General features: G+C 42.8%; 1 protein-coding gene across 1 annotated transcript in view; it reads right to left on the bottom strand.

Annotated features, from left to right (window-relative positions):
• Positions 1-17308, bottom strand: part of ADGRV1 (adhesion G protein-coupled receptor V1) — a 400714-nt gene that overhangs the window by 230496 nt on the left and 152910 nt on the right. The window contains exons 54-59 of the mRNA XM_066604894.1: positions 14515-14717; positions 13524-13700; positions 9785-9967; positions 7901-8080; positions 5549-5713; positions 860-977 (exon numbers count right to left, since the gene is read on the bottom strand). Of these exons, the coding sequence (XP_066460991.1) occupies positions 860-977; positions 5549-5713; positions 7901-8080; positions 9785-9967; positions 13524-13700; positions 14515-14717 (1026 nt within the window). The remainder of the gene's footprint in view (positions 1-859; positions 978-5548; positions 5714-7900; positions 8081-9784; positions 9968-13523; positions 13701-14514; positions 14718-17308) is intronic.

Here is a 17308-nt window from a genome sequence, read left to right as displayed (position 1 = left end):
GCTAAGTTTGCTTTCTCCCTCCGGATATATAGGTCAGATGGGCAGCCAGGGAGAGGAGACAAGGCTTTGGAGGACTCTCTTTCTGCTTCTTGGAGTGAGCCGCTGCTGCTAGAAGAGGAGCTGCCCGAAGACGTGCGGCAGGAGCTGCCATTATCAGCATCCTGTTGCAGGCCAAGGGATGGAAAGAAGTCAGTAAGCCACTTTGGAGCCTTTTTAGTTGGTCATAACGATCAGCACATATGGGAGTAAGGTGTTGGAACCGGAACATCTACTATGGTAGTGGTTTGGTGTAGTTTAAAAGGTTGTCTAAACAGAGCTTTGAAAAACATGTCCATCCTGAGCTCCAGCCAGGCCACAACCCCACTAAAATCAGCTTTCTGAAGTACAAATATGAGGCTTTTCTAACCTGCGCAGGGTGAAACCAACACAAATGAACAAGTAAATGACTTCACTTTCAGGCCTCATGCACTTGGTGTGCACTACAGCAGTGTTCCCCAACTCCAGTCCTCAGGGACCGCCAACAGGTCATGTTTTCAGGATCTCCTCATTGTTTCACAGGTGATGTAATTATTGTCGGCGCCTCAGACATTGCCACAGGTGTTCTTACCATAGGATATCCTGAAAACATGACCTGTTGGTGGTCCCTGAGGACTGGAGTTGGGGACCCTTACACTACAGCACACAAAGTTCTTACAGCTCTATAGTACAGAGTTACTGTATGGTCGTTCGTACAGCAACATATTACAGAGGATCTGTCCACAATAAGCAATGTCCAATTTATTACGCAGTATATAGTGTGTGTGTGTAGGTGTGCAAAGATAAAAAAAACAAGGGATCGGGCATTTCGGTGTAACTTTACCATCTACTGGAGAAATGACAGAATACTCTGCTGACACCAGCTGAACTATGAACGTTTCTTCTCCCTCAAGTAGGCCATCCTGTATAGCTTGGATTGTGAATGTCTTTTTGGTATCAGTCTGAAAATAAAAAATATGAACTACAGTTAAATGTTGAATAGAACATAACTAGCAAATTAGCGTAGTATAATTAGAGTATTCATCAGAGGCATAGCTTGGATGAATACTCCAATTCCTAGGAAATTGTGCTCACATTGTGGGTTTTGAGAGTTCATGATTTTGATCACGATTCCCACACAATCGTACGTCACTGTATAATCTGGGCCTTAAAGGACTTTTATTAAATGCAATATTTTTGAAACGTGACCTTCCTCGGTCTACTAAAGCATAGAGGGAGGTTTGGCCCCTGAGGACTAAAAGGGCATGCTTACTTGGCAGAGTCTGATGTAGATCTTTCTATGAGGATTCTGCCTCTAAAACCAAGGCAAAAATTCATGTCTAGGTCGCATATTTTTAGTGCACTAAAATGAATGAATGGGCAATGAATGAGCAAAATCTGTGTGTAGAATTTCCAATGCGGATCCACCTTAAGAAGCGATATATCCCTTCCTTTTTTCCCGCAAGGCAAATTTCAAATCCAAAGTGGAAAAATCTTTGTCATGAACATGAATGGGACATGAATTTGGTGCGAAATACGCAACAAAATCTGCGCCAAACTCCTCTATGCAAAAATACCCTAAAGGTGGTTTCAAATGTGGCATAAAAACATACTACAATCAAATATAGCACAAAGGTAACATGTCTGACTAAATCCATAGTAAACCACACCCAAATCTTCAATTGCATCAACGTACGGAATTTCCGGCAGTTTGGTTTGTGGCGTATTTTTACCATATGTGTGAACCCATACTTAAAGGGGTTTTCCAGGCGTTTACTGTTAATGACCTATCCTCTGTTGGTCCGCCACTCGCAATCCCCATCAATCAGTTGATCCTCCATCCCACTTTCAGTGCAGCGGCGCCAGACATCGTCATCGTTGGCCAGAAGTGTAATAGGAGGCATGGCTAGTTCAACAGATGGAGGAACTTAATATGCAAATCATTTCAAAGCTCTCAGGACATATAGACTGACAGATTTCTACAGCATATCATTTACAGCAGGGGTGCACAGCTTTTTCTGGTCTGAGGGTGACATCGCCATACTGAACCACTTCCAAGGGCTGTAAGGGTATTTCCATTTGAGAGAACATTGAACATCCTAAGAATATTTCATAATAAATCTAATTAAGTTTAAATTCCAGGACTCCCCTCTATTGGGAGAATGGGGGTCACCTTATCCCCCAATTAGCTCTACAGAGAGGGGGAGGCAATGCACATGACTCTCTCCATTGTGGATGATGGATGTCGAGGCAATGACTACACAGTGCACTCTTAGTAATTGTCCTAATATATGGGTAACCAGACATGGCTACACAGTGCACCCTTAGTACTTGTCATAATATATAGGGGACCCAAATAGGGGTACACAGTGCAGCCTTAGTACTTCTCCTAATATATAGGTAACCAGACATGGCTACACAGTGCACCCTTAATACTTGTCATAATATATAGGGGACCCAAATAGGGGTACACAGTGCACCCTTAGTACTTGTCATAATATATAGGGGACCCAAATAGGGGTACACAGTGCACTGTGCATTCCTAGTACTTGTCCTAATATATAGGGGACGCAGACATGGCTACAAGGTGCACCTTTAGTATTTGTCCTAATACATAGGGACCCAGACATGGCTACATAGTGCACCATTAGTACTTGTCATTATATGTAGGGGACCCAAATACGGGTACATGGTGTACCATTAGAACTTGACCATGTCTTGTCCAGACATGACTACAAAGTGCACCCTTAGTACTTGTCCTTATAAATAGAAGACCCAGACATTACAACACAGTGCACCCTTAGTACTTATCCTAATATATAGGGGACACAGACATGGCTACACAGTGCATCCTCAGTTCTTGTCCTAATATATAGGGTACCCAGACATGGCTACACAATGCACCCTTAGTACTTGTCCTAATATATAGATAACCAGGCATGACTACACAGTGCACCCTTAGTACTTGTCCTAACATATAGGGTACCCAGACATGGCTACAAAGTGCACCCCTAGTACTTGTCCTAATAAATAGGAGACCCAGACATGACTACACAGTGCACCCTTAGTACTTATCCTAATATATATGGTACACAGACATGGCTACACGGTGCACCCTTACTACTTGTCCTAATGTATAGCAGGCCCAGACATGGCCACACAGTGCATCCTTAGTACTTATCCTAATATATAGGGGACACAGACATGGCTACATAGTGCACCCTTAGTTCTTGTCCTAATATATAGGGGACCCAGACATGACTATACAGTGCACCCTTAGTACTTGTCCTAATAAATAGGGTACCCAGACATGGCTACACAGTGCACCCTTAGTACTAGTCCTAATATATAGAGGACCCAGACATGACTACACAGTGCACCCTTAGTACTTGTTCTAATATATAGGGTACCCAAACATGGTTACACAGTGCCCCCTTAGTACTTATCCTAATATATATGGTACACAGACATGGCTACACGGTGCACCCTTACTACTTGTCCTAATGTTTAGCAGGCCCAGACATGGCCACACAGTGCACCCTTAGTACTTGTCCGAATATATAGGGGACCCAGACATGACTATACAGTGCACCCTTAGTACTTGTCCTGATATATAGGGGACCCAGACATGACTACACAGGGCACCTTTAGTACTTGTCCTAATATGTAGGGGACACAGACATTGCTACTCAGTGCACCCTTAGTACTTGTCCTAATATATAGGGTACCCAGACATGGCCACACAGTGCACCCTTAGTACTTGTCCGAATATATAGGGGACCCAGACATGACTATACAGTGCACCCTTAGTACTTGTCCTGATATATAGGGGACCCACACATGACTACACAGGGCACCCTTAGTACTTGTCCTAATATGTAGGGGACCCAGACATGGTTACACAGCGCACCCTTAGTACTTGTCCTAATATATAGGGGATCCAGACATGGCTACACAGTGCAGCCTTAGTACTTGTCCTAATATATAGTGTACCCAGACATGGCTACAAAGTGCACCCCTAGTACTTGTCCTAATAAATAGGAGACCCAGACATGACTACACAGTGCACCCTTAGTACTTATCCTAATATATATGGTACACAGACATGGCTACACGGTGCACCCTTACTACTTGTCCTAATGTATAGCAGGCCCAGACATGGCCACACAGTGCATCCTTAGTACTTATCCTAATATATAGGGGACACAGACATGGCTACATAGTGCACCCTTAGTTCTTGTCCTAATATATAGGGGACCCAGACATGACTATACAGTGCACCCTTAGTACGTGTCCTAATAAATAGGGTACCCAGACATGGCTACACAGTGCACCCTTAGTACTTGTCCTAATATATAGAGGACCCAGACATGACTACACAGTGCACCCTTAGTACTTGTTCTAATATATAGGGTACCCAAACATGGTTACACAGTGCCCCCTTAGTACTTATCCTAATATATATGGTACACAGACATGGCTACACGGTGCACCCTTACTACTTGTCCTAATGTATAGCAGGCCCAGACATGGCCACACAGTGCATCTTTAGTACTTGTCCTAATATATAGGGGACCCAGATATGACTACACAGTGCACCCTTAGTACTTGTCCTAATTTATAGGGACCAGACATGGCTACACAGTGCACCCTTATTACTTGTCCTAATACATAGGAGACCTAGAAATGGCTACACAGTGCACCCTTAGTGCTTGTCCTAATATATAGGAGACCCAGACATGACTGCACAGTGCACCCTTAGTACTTATCCTAATATATATGGTACACAGACATGGCTACACGGTGCACCCTTAGTACTTATCCTAATATATATGGTACACAGACATGGCTACACGATGCACTTGTCCTACTACTACTTGTCCTAATGTATAGCAGGCCCAGACATGACCACACAGTGCATCCTTAGTACTTGTCCTAATATATAGGGGACCCAGACATGACTACACATTGCACCCTTAGTACTTGTCCTAATTTATAGGGACCAGACATGGCTACACAGGGCACCCTTAGTACTTGTCCTAATACATAGGAGACCCAGAAATGGCTACGCAGTGCACCCTGTTTCTGTTGTCCTGCTATGGGCTATTCCTTTTCACCCTGACATGGAAACTAGATGCGAGCAGCCACGCATAGATATTTCTATGTCCAGATGATTGGGGTCGCACAGAATGGTGTTGTGGGGCGCATACTGTGCACCCCTGATTTGCAGTCTCATATAAGTTGGTGTAGTGCATAATGACAAAAATAATATATATAATGTAGGTTTCATTTTATATAACAAGAAATGAAAGCAAAATGTTACACAAGCCATGCCAATACCTCTAAATCAAGGGCTTATGTAACCATATTGTGTGACAATTTGCACAATGGAGAATGATTTCAGTGAAAGAACTCCTTATCCTTTCATTCAGCTAACGTCATTCTGTTTTTTCAGCAGGCTTTTTCAGTGCATTAGGGACTTGTATCACATCTCATATGAGAAATGTCTTTATAATGCCTACAAATTCCGCACCTCATTAAAGAGAAGAGTGCCATTTAATGGGCTCAGGTCATATTGTGCAGCTTCTTCTACTATCCAAATTATTTTCACAGCGCCATGACCACCTTGACTCCGCACCACAGTCAGAGACACTTCACCAGCCGGGTCTCCTGTTCTCTGCGGTTCGGAGACCAGTACCTTGCAAAGAAGAAAGAAATATATGTATCTTAATTAAAATGTTTGTTACATAGTTACAGTGTTACACAAAGTGTTAATAATTCTCTGCACCAGCACCATTTACCTCAATTCATATTTTATGTCATATGCACGCACATGACCATATTACAGCGCCATATAACCCCAAAGCTGTTGTAGGGTATCTACAAACTAATTTCATGCATAGTCAGGCCTCATGTACACGGGCGGGTTTCATTTGCAGGGCATCGCGTAGGAGATCCACAGATCAAGCCGCCTATAGTGCAGCATGGGCACTCGCAAATTAATGTAAGCATGCGGATTTATTTTGCAGACCTTTTGGTCCGGAAAACAAATTGTAGCATGATCCCTTTTTGTGCGGATCCCGCACTGACGGCTTCCATTGAAGTCAATGGAAGCTGTCCGTTCCGCAGCACACCTACAACTAGCACTATGGATGTGCCGCAGATCCCGCGGGAAAGCAGGAGATTTTGTCTTAAAACTGTACTGCGTGTATCCAATGGCGAGTTGTGAGGACCATGCGCAGTACAGTAAACCCAGTGGAGGAGAGATCCACGCAGGCACCGCTGCCGGGAAATACAGGTAAGCATGGGTCACTAGCCGTGGGCAGGGCTGGATTCTGCCCGTGGAAATAAGGCATTACATAGAGGTTTTTCAATCAGATTCTTTATGTATCTAGTAAAAATATAAACATTGTTGCATGCGCCACTGAATGCCACAACACAGAATATTGCTTCTATAGGAGAATAGACAGGAAGTCATCACATCAAAATACATGGAGTCCCTGCAACTTCCTAGTAGGTAGCCATATAGGACCATGTGTGTTGCCATCAACCTTCCCCTTGAGGCCAAACTTTGGGTTCCCCGTATGGTTACAGCATGTTTACTATGAATGCAACTTAAGAAAAAAAACTTTAAAGAGGTTTCATCATTGCTAAAAAAAAATTCCAAGCAGCTGGGCCTGGTGTATAAAAAAAACAAAAACTATACTGACCTCTCTTCAGCCCCCCTGGATGCACTCGAGTGGCTCCCATGATCCTGGCGCCAGCTTTCAAGTGTACGGCCAATGGAAGTCAGGTGATCAATACAGCCAATCAGAGGCCACAGCATCACCATCCGAACTCCTGGCATCATGATGCCAGGAGTTTGTGACTGGGACGCTACAGCCTCTGATTCACCGCAGCAGTCACCTTACTTCAACAGGCTGTACACCCGGACGCTGGCACCGGGGCCGTGGGAGTTACTCAGTTATCCAAGGGGGACAAAGAGAGGTGAGTACAGTATGTTTTTTTTTTTATTTTATGCAAGACCCAGCTACTTAGAATTTTTTATTTTTTTTGATAATGATAAAAATGCTTTAAGGGGAACCCACCAATTTCAAAATATAGTCAACTATGTAAGCAGCATGTTATAGAGCAGGAAGAGCTGAGCAGATTGATATTTAGATTTATGGGGAAAGATTCAGTATCATTTGTAATTTATTCATTAAAACATCTGCTCATTTTGGGCTTAGGAGTCCAGTGGGCGGTCCTACTTAGCGACTGACAGCTATTTCTGCATGCACAACTATACATGGAGGGCAGTGAATCAGTGATTAGTATCATCCACTGCACTCCTATGCAAAGAAAATACAAGAACTTCAATAGATAATTTCCAAGCTATACTGAATCCTTTATTAGTAATCTACATATATCAGTCCGCTCAGCTCCTCCTACTCTATATCCTGCTGCCCACAGACAGAACTGCATTTTAAACATGACAGGTTCCCTTAAAATAAGCTTATATACCGTCTAAAAGATCCTTTTCCACTTAAAAAAAAAAATATACATGTTCCAGGAGTCTTTTCATAAGAATGGACTGTGAGCCTAACCTAATAACTCACTTCAGCTAATCTAATTTCTTCATGTCGGGTCTGCTGCTTCTTTGGTTAGTGTGTAATTACAAAGTATCACACAGATGGAGCAGAGCTGTATTTAACTCTCTAGGGCTGCATCTCTTATGTATTGTGATAGCACTCTGTGTTAAGATAACCTTCTGTCTTCTATAAAATCACAAAATATCACATAATATTACACTGGGGGTTGTGCCAACCATATGTACTGTTGATTGATATATCTTCTTAGTGGTGATAGAGGCAGGTGAGGAAAGAGAACATTATTAGATACTTACCACCTTTTTCTCAAAGCCAAACAAGCCTAATGGAGAGTCATTGGGGGGAATGTTCACCATAACTGCGGTTTCTTTACCAAGTTTGGCACCATTTGTCACTTGCTTTAAGGAGACATTGAAGGTTTCTAAGAACTCGATAATAGTGTCATCCAAGATAAAGATTTCAATTATTCCCAAAGACTGCAAAGTAAAAGTATATATTATTTTCATTTTTTGCTTTTCTTTATAAATCTTTCAGGTATTAAAAGTTGCTTTCATAAATACATTACGGCTTAGAAACTTGTACATTTCTGGTAAGACTTTTGGATTTTTCTGAGTAGCCGCAGACCGGTTAGACTGCCCATACTCATCTACTACCTAAAGCATCTACAATGGGCATGTGAGCATCAAAACTGGACCTTGGAGCAATGGAAAAACATGGCCTGGTCTGATGAATAACCTTTTCCTTTTACATTATTTGGACAACCAGCATTGTGAACATTACTTACCTGAGAAAGAGACAGCACTAGGATACACTATGCAGAGAAGGCAAGCTGGAAGAGGCAATGTGATGCTCTGGACTCTTCTTCTGGGAAACATTGGGACCTGGCATTTATTTGAATGTCACTTGACAAGAGCCACCTACCTAAATATTGCTGTTGAACTACCCCCATGTCAATGATATTTCCTAACAACAGATGGCTAATGCACCCTGCCACACTGTAAAAAGTGTTCATGAATGGTTTAAAGAACATAACAGGCTTCAAGGTACTAATTTGGCCCCCAGGTTCCCCAAATCTTAATCTTACCAAATATCTGAGGGATGTGCTAGAAAAACAAGTCTGATCCATGGAGGCCAACCTCAGCACTTACAGGAGTTAAAAGGATCTGCTGCTAATGTCTTGGTGCCACATACCACAGGGCACCTTCAGAGGTCTTGTTGGGACCATGCCTCAAAGGGTCAGAGCTGTTTTGGTGGCAAAAGAGGGACTTACACAAAATTAGGCAAGTTCTTTTATTATAGTTTGGTGGTTTTCTCATAGCTGATTGGTGTACATATGTGTATGTGTGACTGAGGGATTTGTAAAGGCCGATTTAGACACAACGAGAATCGCTCAAAATTCACTCAAAAGAATCTTTTGAGTGATTCTCATTCTGTCTAAATGCACGGACATCATGCAGTTTTCCTGCACGAGTCGCTGATCACTGAATTCTAGCTTGCTAGAATTGAGCGATCAGCTGTTATCAGTGGAGCAGGCTGTTATCAGCCAGCTTGCACTGATAATATTCTCTGTGCCTGTGTCCTACTGTGAATTCACAGCGGGGCACAGGCTGTAAGCACAGAGAACACTACAGCTGTTTGCATATGCAAAGCAGCTGTAGTGTTTGGCGAGAGATAGAGGCGGTGTTCCGCTGTGCCTGCATAGCTGTATAGTAGCTAATTAGCTACTATAAAGTATGCAAAGATGATCACTCAAAACTGGCACTCAAACTATCGTTAGAGCGACATTTGTCAGTGTAAATGGGGTATAAGTCAGAAACACTATCTTTTCTGCTTAAGGAGAGCACCTAGACAGTGAGGAGACTTTAAAGGCCATTCATGCTCCTCTGGATAATATGCAAATAAGGGAGCTGGAACAATACCTCCACAGTGCCACCTCTTGGAAGGCAGCAATCCCTAAAGTCAATGTTAGACTCTTTATACAAGCCTTGTAACAATGACCGCAAATTGAAAACAAGGCTTATATAAAGAGTCTAACATTGACTTTAGAGATTTTTGCCTTCCCATAGGTGGCACTGTGGAGGTATTGTTCTATCTCCCTTATTTGAGAGATATGTAATACTTGTTATGTAGAAGTGAGGTTATTAAAACATTGAAGACATATCTTTCACTAAATCACAGACCTGTCCGTCATAAAATGTAAGATTTCCTGAGGATGGTGTAAAATCTTCATTACTTGCAGTGATTGGCAGTGCTTCCCAATAAATAGTCACAAGGCCAAATTTTCCAGCTTGTCTGACAACAGGGAGTCTCAGTACATTTTGCGGAGGAGGAACCTCATAACCTATCACAGCTCCATTTACACCCTGGAATACAAGAAGCATAAGCTTATGGTCACAGGAAAATCGCAGTGTGGTTCCAAAAACTAAGCTGCACAGGATAGAACATGTGAAGTAGTTCAAATCAAAGACTTAGTCCATTGAAGGGCAGTTAGTTATACAACGCTGCTATACAGATTTAGAAAGGGCATGGGGTGGTCTCTCCGGTACAAGTACCATCCAGATGCCAGAAGAGGGTAAGTGGGAAGTTGTAGAACACATCCTGGAAATGTAAAGTAGGTTCTGACTCAGCAGGCCGTACCCTTAGTGATTTCTATGGTACATTTTCTCTTGTGATTTGAACATTTGTCTTGCAATATTGCTTGGATTTTCCAATTAAAAACTAAAAAATCCTAAAAAAAGATTATTTCATAAAATTTATCCAGAAAATTTTGGGGGGAGTAGATGTTTTTACTAGAAAACAGTAGATACATTAATATACTATAGCATCTGTGCACCACTTGGAGGAGTGAGACCACTTGCAGAGGCGTGACGACGGTGAGTGCAGAGGTACAATAGAGGTACAACAGCCTCTTTGGCAGTACTGTAAGAGGACATCGGTGTTATTGGGGTGCCCAGATTTTGCACTGAGGTCGGTACACTTCTGACTATATACATTTGTATCTTTATAAAGTACATATAGCATTTTCTCCTGTTCAAAAATGAATATGGTCCATAGCCAGTAGTCTAGGACACTGCAAGCTACTCTGACCGGCCCGCACTGCTCACATAGACCTGACATACTTGGTAAGACACTTATTTGAAAGCTGTGCCACTGTACGGTAGTATTACTTGGGCACTGAATGGCACCATTATCTGGAGACTGTTCTGTAAAATGAAGACCATATAGCAGTATAGCCCTTTCTGAGTCCACCCTTCCAATTCAAGAGGATTTCCACCCCAAAACATTGGTCGTATAGTAATACATCAAAAGCAAGGGTTTGACAAATACGTTTTTCTTACTTATGGAGATATTAGCATTTTCCTAATCAGTTACAGGAACCATTTTTGTTAGGGCTCCCACACCGTTGCGTTTTTTAATGCTGTGTCAATGTTGCGTTCTTTTAACGCGATTGTCAATGGGACTTTCTAATGTTAAAAATGCATCGCATGAAAATCGAAAAGCACAAATTTGCGATGAGTTTTTAACATTAGAAAGTCCCATTGACATCCGCATTACAAAAAGGCAGCGTTAACGCAGCGTTAAAAACGCAAGTGTGTGGGAGCCCTTGGAGCGAGTGCAACCATTTCTACAAAAGCGGTCACCACCACAGAACAGAGAAGTGACAATATCTGTGCGGTAAAACAAACCAAGGCCGGGCTCACACTACCGTTTCTCGCAGCATGAAGGCTGCGAGATATACGTGCGTGGTATGCAGTCAATCCGTAATGACATTGCGTACTGGCTGCGTGCCGCCCATCGCCATGTATTATCCAGGCATTTATCTGTGTGTTTTCTAGCGCGTGTATTTTGCGCAATTCATATGAGTAGTAACATAGACTCCTATGGGAAATTGGTACAGTGTATTCTGCGCACAAAACACGCATGTGGAATGCACTACTCTGACGTGCTCGTGCGAGTTTTGCCTAAGCGACAAACTTTGGATACTGTTGTATCTTCTGATCTGCTAAAACAATTCCAATCCACTTGCTCTAGGCTGACATGGAAAATTAGGAAACTAAGCAGCGGAGCATTTTCTGTGATACCAGGGGAAGAGGTGTCTTCCGTAGCATAGGTTTTAGGCAATTGCATAATAAGATTCCTAAAGTCTAAGTTACATCTACAAGCACTTCATGTAAAGAAATTAAGAGGATGACAAATATTGTCATTGTAAACATGGCTGCTTATTAGAGACCGTATCAGGGTAAGACATAAGAAAACCTCAGCTCAAGAATTCAAAAATGTCTGTATTCTAAGCATGTACTGAGGGTGTGATGCCACCTAGTGAATAAATGTAAGACTACATGTGGTACCAAATCGGGTTGAGACTAAAATAAGACTTCCAAAAAGAAAATGTAACATCAATATGCCTCATTAAAAGTAATACTTCATAAATGTTATGAGCACCAGGTAGTACCGGCCTTAGGCCCAATGCACACGGGCGTATTTGCATTGCGGAATCCGGAGCAGGCGTCCGGCCCCTGGATTCCGCAGCAATAGATATGCTATGGGAAATTACTTTTCCATGTCCACGCACAGAAATCAATTGCGATTTTCCGCTCGCAGATGGAAAATCGCAGCGTGTCCTATTCCAGCGCAGATTCTGCGCCATCGCTTAGTGATGGCGTGGCATTTTCTGTACTGCGCATGTGCACCAGGCACAGGGTCAGATTTCGTTGCGGGTTCCTGCATGTGGAGTCCGACCCAGCCGTGTGCATTTGGCCTAAGGTTAGATGGCAGCCTGTGCAGAATTTTATTTGGCACCCTCCTGTCATAAGAACAAAACTATATAGCATTAGCAGTCTGTCTGTATTCTGTGCAGAAAGCAGCAAGACAGCAGCATATCCACACCAGAACAGCTCAGGAAATAAATACTGTACCAGATCCAAGCTCAGAACTTAAATACAGTAGCAGAACAAAGCAGTTGTTTTGCAGGGGCAGTGACAGGCTCAGAGTGGTGAATCAGAAAATCAGAGGGGAGGAGACAGAGCCAGGAGGAGGATGATTCATGTAAGGAAGATCATTAGGCATGTGAACCTAAGGTATGCAATTGTCCCCTGCCTACATTTTCCTGGTGCCCCCTACAAGCTAGTAGCCAGAACCCTGTATGACCACATGAGTTGCAGATAGGCAAGGCTGGCCGTGGCACTACTGGTGATTAAATAGTGTGTCTAGGGCTACTAAAGTGTACTGTGGCCTTAACTATGCCTGGTGTCAAACACATCGCATTACTTATCTTGCACTGGCCCAGAAGTACAGTCTGAACTATTATACAGAGCTGCAGCCATAATCAGAGCTGAAATCTCCCATCATTCCTTCCTGACTCAATGAGCTCATTGTGGTGATTTGCACAATCCTTTCTATATTAGAGTACAGTATAACCTGATGTAATACCTGTTGCAGTGAGGATCATCGCAGCCATCAGGGATATATCTGCTGGCAAACTTTTTGACTGTTTCCAACCAGAATTGTGAATGCAACTCTGTACTAAAGACTGTAACGCAGGACTTGTACACAATGTAGTCACACAAGTGCTTACCTTTTCATGTACAGTATATGGATTTATTAAAATTGTGTTCAAAGGGGTTTTCCAAAACGGAAGTGTTGATGATCTAAACTCCAGAGAGTTTTATCAATATCTGACTGGTTGGGGTCTGCCACCCTAAACCCCCTCGATCAGCTGGTGTTCGCATGAACGTCACATCAGTGGGCTCTTCAAGCAGTTGATTGGTGGGGGTCATGGGAAATGGACTCCAAAATGAAATATTTATTTAGGTCATCTATATTTTAGTCTAGGAAAACTCCTTTACTGATGGACATAGAGGTAAATCTACAGGAGACAATGAGGCTACGGAGAACAAACCCAAAGCAGAACATATGTACCTTCGTAACATTGAACTCAAATATGCCTCTTGGCTCATCGTTCTCCAGGATTGTTACTGCACATACTTCTAGGCCAGGCCTCTTGACAAGAGGTTTTCCACCTGAGGTGGATGAGATCACGAACTGCACATCGGTGATGTTTACGAGAAAACCTTCATTTAGCTCTGGAATATCATCCTAAAATAAGAAAAAAAATCCAGAATGAAATATCCTCTCCACCTTTTGGGGATGTGAGCATTCGCCGTCTGGGGTCCAAAAAGACAGAAAATATCTTGGGTCACGGACTGAGTTACTATATATATATATATATATATATATATATATATATATATATATATATATATAGTGTTGTTGCAGAATGTAGGTCAGACCAAAAGATGTGTCTCACGTTGTCTGTTGTCTTTTTAGAGCTGAATATACCAACCGCTGGGAGAGGAACACAATGCGGAAACACTTGTATGTAATTTGGTAGCTCTCTCAGACACTCCTGATAACCCAGAATTTCTGTTAACTCAGTGATTCGGTCTTTCTTCTATTCTCGTTATTGGCAAGTACGTATAACATATTTTTTATGCTGTTCCAATAAATCAAAATATAGGATAATCCAGCCTCAGGTCCTCCTGATGCCCAATTAAAACAAGTATACGGTAGTATGATTTACCAGATTTGGGGCAGGATGGTCAGCACCAGTTGACCAGGTAATCTCTAATAGGTATATGCTATAGTAAAGGAAGCGGCAGACTGATAGTGATCTCGAAGACCAGATTCAATCCGGCAACAATGATATATATGATACACAATCACCTGATAATTACTTATTATCATAATCTGCTCCTATACAAATGTATGCAACGTGATTATAATCTTGCAGTGATGCAGGAAATTCAAGTACCAATCGGTGGTTTGCCACTGAGTTAGCAGACACATATCGGTGGTGGCCAATCAAGTGTGCACTCATATACAGCAAGTTCTATCTCCTCCATTTACTTACAGGCAGTATAGTAATATTAACTTCACCAAAAACTTGGTTTTCTCTTATAATTATGACTTTATCTGTTATTAAATAATCTTCATATTCCGTGGCTGTATTCAAAAGCGGCAGGGAGATATTTGGTGTAGACTGTATGTAGATGGCAATGTCACCCACAAAGCCTTGTTCTCTTGTGATTTGCAGGGTTATCATCTTAGGATTTCCTGCAGATTGAAAATATATTAAAGTGTTAGTTCTGACATAATACGTTGCAGTAGTAAACTATGGAAATTAACTGATAATTCAATCCTTAAAGGGAATCTGTCAGCTGCAGCATGCTGTCCAAACTGCAGCAGTATGTTTATGGAGCTGAGCAGATTGATGGGATATATCATTTTGGGGGGGAAAGTTCAGTATAACTTGTATTTAATTCATATAAATCCCTACCTGTTCTGAGTTTATAGGTCCAGTAGTGTTGGGGTGGCGTCACAATGTCAGCCCTGGCCCACGTGCTCACACCTTCAGTGTTCTGTCATTCAGCGCTCAGCACCGATAAGTGCCTCTTTCCTGTCACTGCAGAGGGCCTTTAGGTGTTGTTTGTCGTAAATCCCTCAGTGATTTCTGTCACTGAAGAAGGTCCCTTGGGTGTCATCTGTTCGGAATCCCTCAGTGTTTAAAGGGGTTGTCTAGTTACCAGACAACTCCGCTTCAATAAGGCTGAAGGGGTTAAAATAATAACCACTCGGTGGCTGCCAGGATCTAGCATCGCAGCCTTGCTGTGGTTCTAGCGGTTGTTGCGATGGCTGACGTCACAGGAATTCAGGTGACCGCTGCAGGCAATGAGAGGCTGCATTGTCATGTTCCTGAAGTCCTGGCATCATGGATGTGAGTGCCGATGCCAGGAGACCGAGCGGCGGTGATGCTGCAGCCTCTCATTGTGATGTCAGTGATCACAACAACCACCGGGACCATAGTGGGGCTGCAGCACTGGATCCCAATGGGGAAAGCATGTTTCATTTTATTATTTTAACCACGTCAGCCCTATTGAAACAGGGTTGTCCAGTAACCAGACAACCCCTTTAATGTCCCCTTCTTCTCTTCCCTGCTTAAAGGAGATGTCCCGCGCCGAAACGGGTTTTTTTTTTTTTAAACCCCCCCCCCCGTTCGGCGCGAGACAACCCCGATGCAGGGGTTAAAAAAACCACCCGCACAGCGCTTACCTGAATCCCGGCGGTCCGGCGTCTTCATACTCACCTGCTGAAGATGGCCGCCGGGATCCTCTGTCTTCGTGGACCGCAGCTCTTCTGTGCGGTCCACTGCCGATTCCAGCCTCCTGATTGGCTGGAATCGGCACGTGACGGGGCGGAGCTACACGGAGCCGCTCTCTGGCACGAGCGGCTCCATAGAAGACTGCTGAAGACCCGGACTGCGCAAGCGCGGCTAATTTGGCCATCGGAGGCCAAAAATTAGTCGGCACCATGGAGACGAGGACGCTAGCAACGGAGCAGGTAAGTAAAAAACTTTTTATAACTTCTGTATGGCTCATAATTAATGCACAATGTATATTACAAAGTGCATTATTATGGCCATACAGAAGTGTATAGACCCACTTGCTGCCTCGGGACAACCCCTTTAAACATCTCCTGTGGTGTGTGGACTAATTGGCCAACAGGGAAGTGTTTCCCCTAGTTGGCCAATGGGCTATAACAAAAGTGTATTTGTTCTGTTGCAGCCTCTACCTTGGTGCCAGTTAGTCTCCATTGTGCATACCTGCTGTGCAGAGCTCTGTTTGTTTGACTGGTCTACGTCCTGTCCTGTTTGTACCATCCATCCAAAGAGTTCTCCAACTTTTGAACCATGTCCTGTCTTCTCTCTTTGTCCAAATGATTGTCAGACGTTTGAACCATGCCCTGTCTGTGGTGTTTGCTGTGGCAGACTCCCGTTAGTTATGTATCTTTGCCCAGTCCTGTTTGCTATATGTCCTACCCTATCCTCCATCTAGGGACAGGCTAGGTCCCCTAGGTTCAAGACTTGGGGGCTTCCCTATTGGGACAATTGCCCTGCTTTTTGACAGGATCCACAAGCCAAAGTTGGTTAAGTAGAGTGTTGCCATTCGCATATTTTGTTTTTTTTCCACCTTTTGGTGATAAAATACATGTATATGTTGGTCCATTTTGAACATTGTTATTGCATCTTCCTCTGACGTGTTGGTGATGTCTGTAGAGGGTGCCATACTTATACCCAGCACAAATGTAACATTTATGACTGTGCATACAGAAATAGATGTGATTCGCTGATAGAATGGTCTACTGGACCTCTAAGCACAGAAAAAACTGAAATTTTAATTTTCCCACAAAACGATATATCAATCTGCTCATCTCCTCCTGCTCTATAGCATGCAGCTGGAGAACGGACTGCATTTTCAATGGTTTTCTTTAAAATCCTAATATAATAGTACAGATGTACAAGTTCTCTCTGGGCAGATCTGTGAAATGCAAGGAAATTGCTTATTTAATTACAATATAACAGTAGCTAAGCAAAGATTTAATACACAAGAGGTAGTACATAATTAAAGAATGGTTTGCATTTTCAGTGTGACAGGTTCCATTTAAAAAATTAAATCATCATATAACTTTACAAAAAATGTAGGGGAATAATAATTCATAGACAAACCGCATAAAAGATGCACCCATATAGAGCAGAATGCAGACATGCCAGTCAAGTGGCCACCCAGTTATCATAATAGGTGCCAAAAACATTCAACCAGTTGGGAGTAATGTGATTAGACACATAGATATGAAGTAGAGAGCTTACA

The sequence above is a fragment of the Eleutherodactylus coqui genome, chromosome 5, assembly GCF_035609145.1.
Source record: "Eleutherodactylus coqui strain aEleCoq1 chromosome 5, aEleCoq1.hap1, whole genome shotgun sequence".
NCBI lineage: Eukaryota > Metazoa > Chordata > Amphibia > Anura > Eleutherodactylidae > Eleutherodactylus > Eleutherodactylus coqui.
The sequence above is the reverse complement of the archived record's forward strand: the minus strand, read 5'-3'. Positions and strand labels throughout refer to the sequence as shown.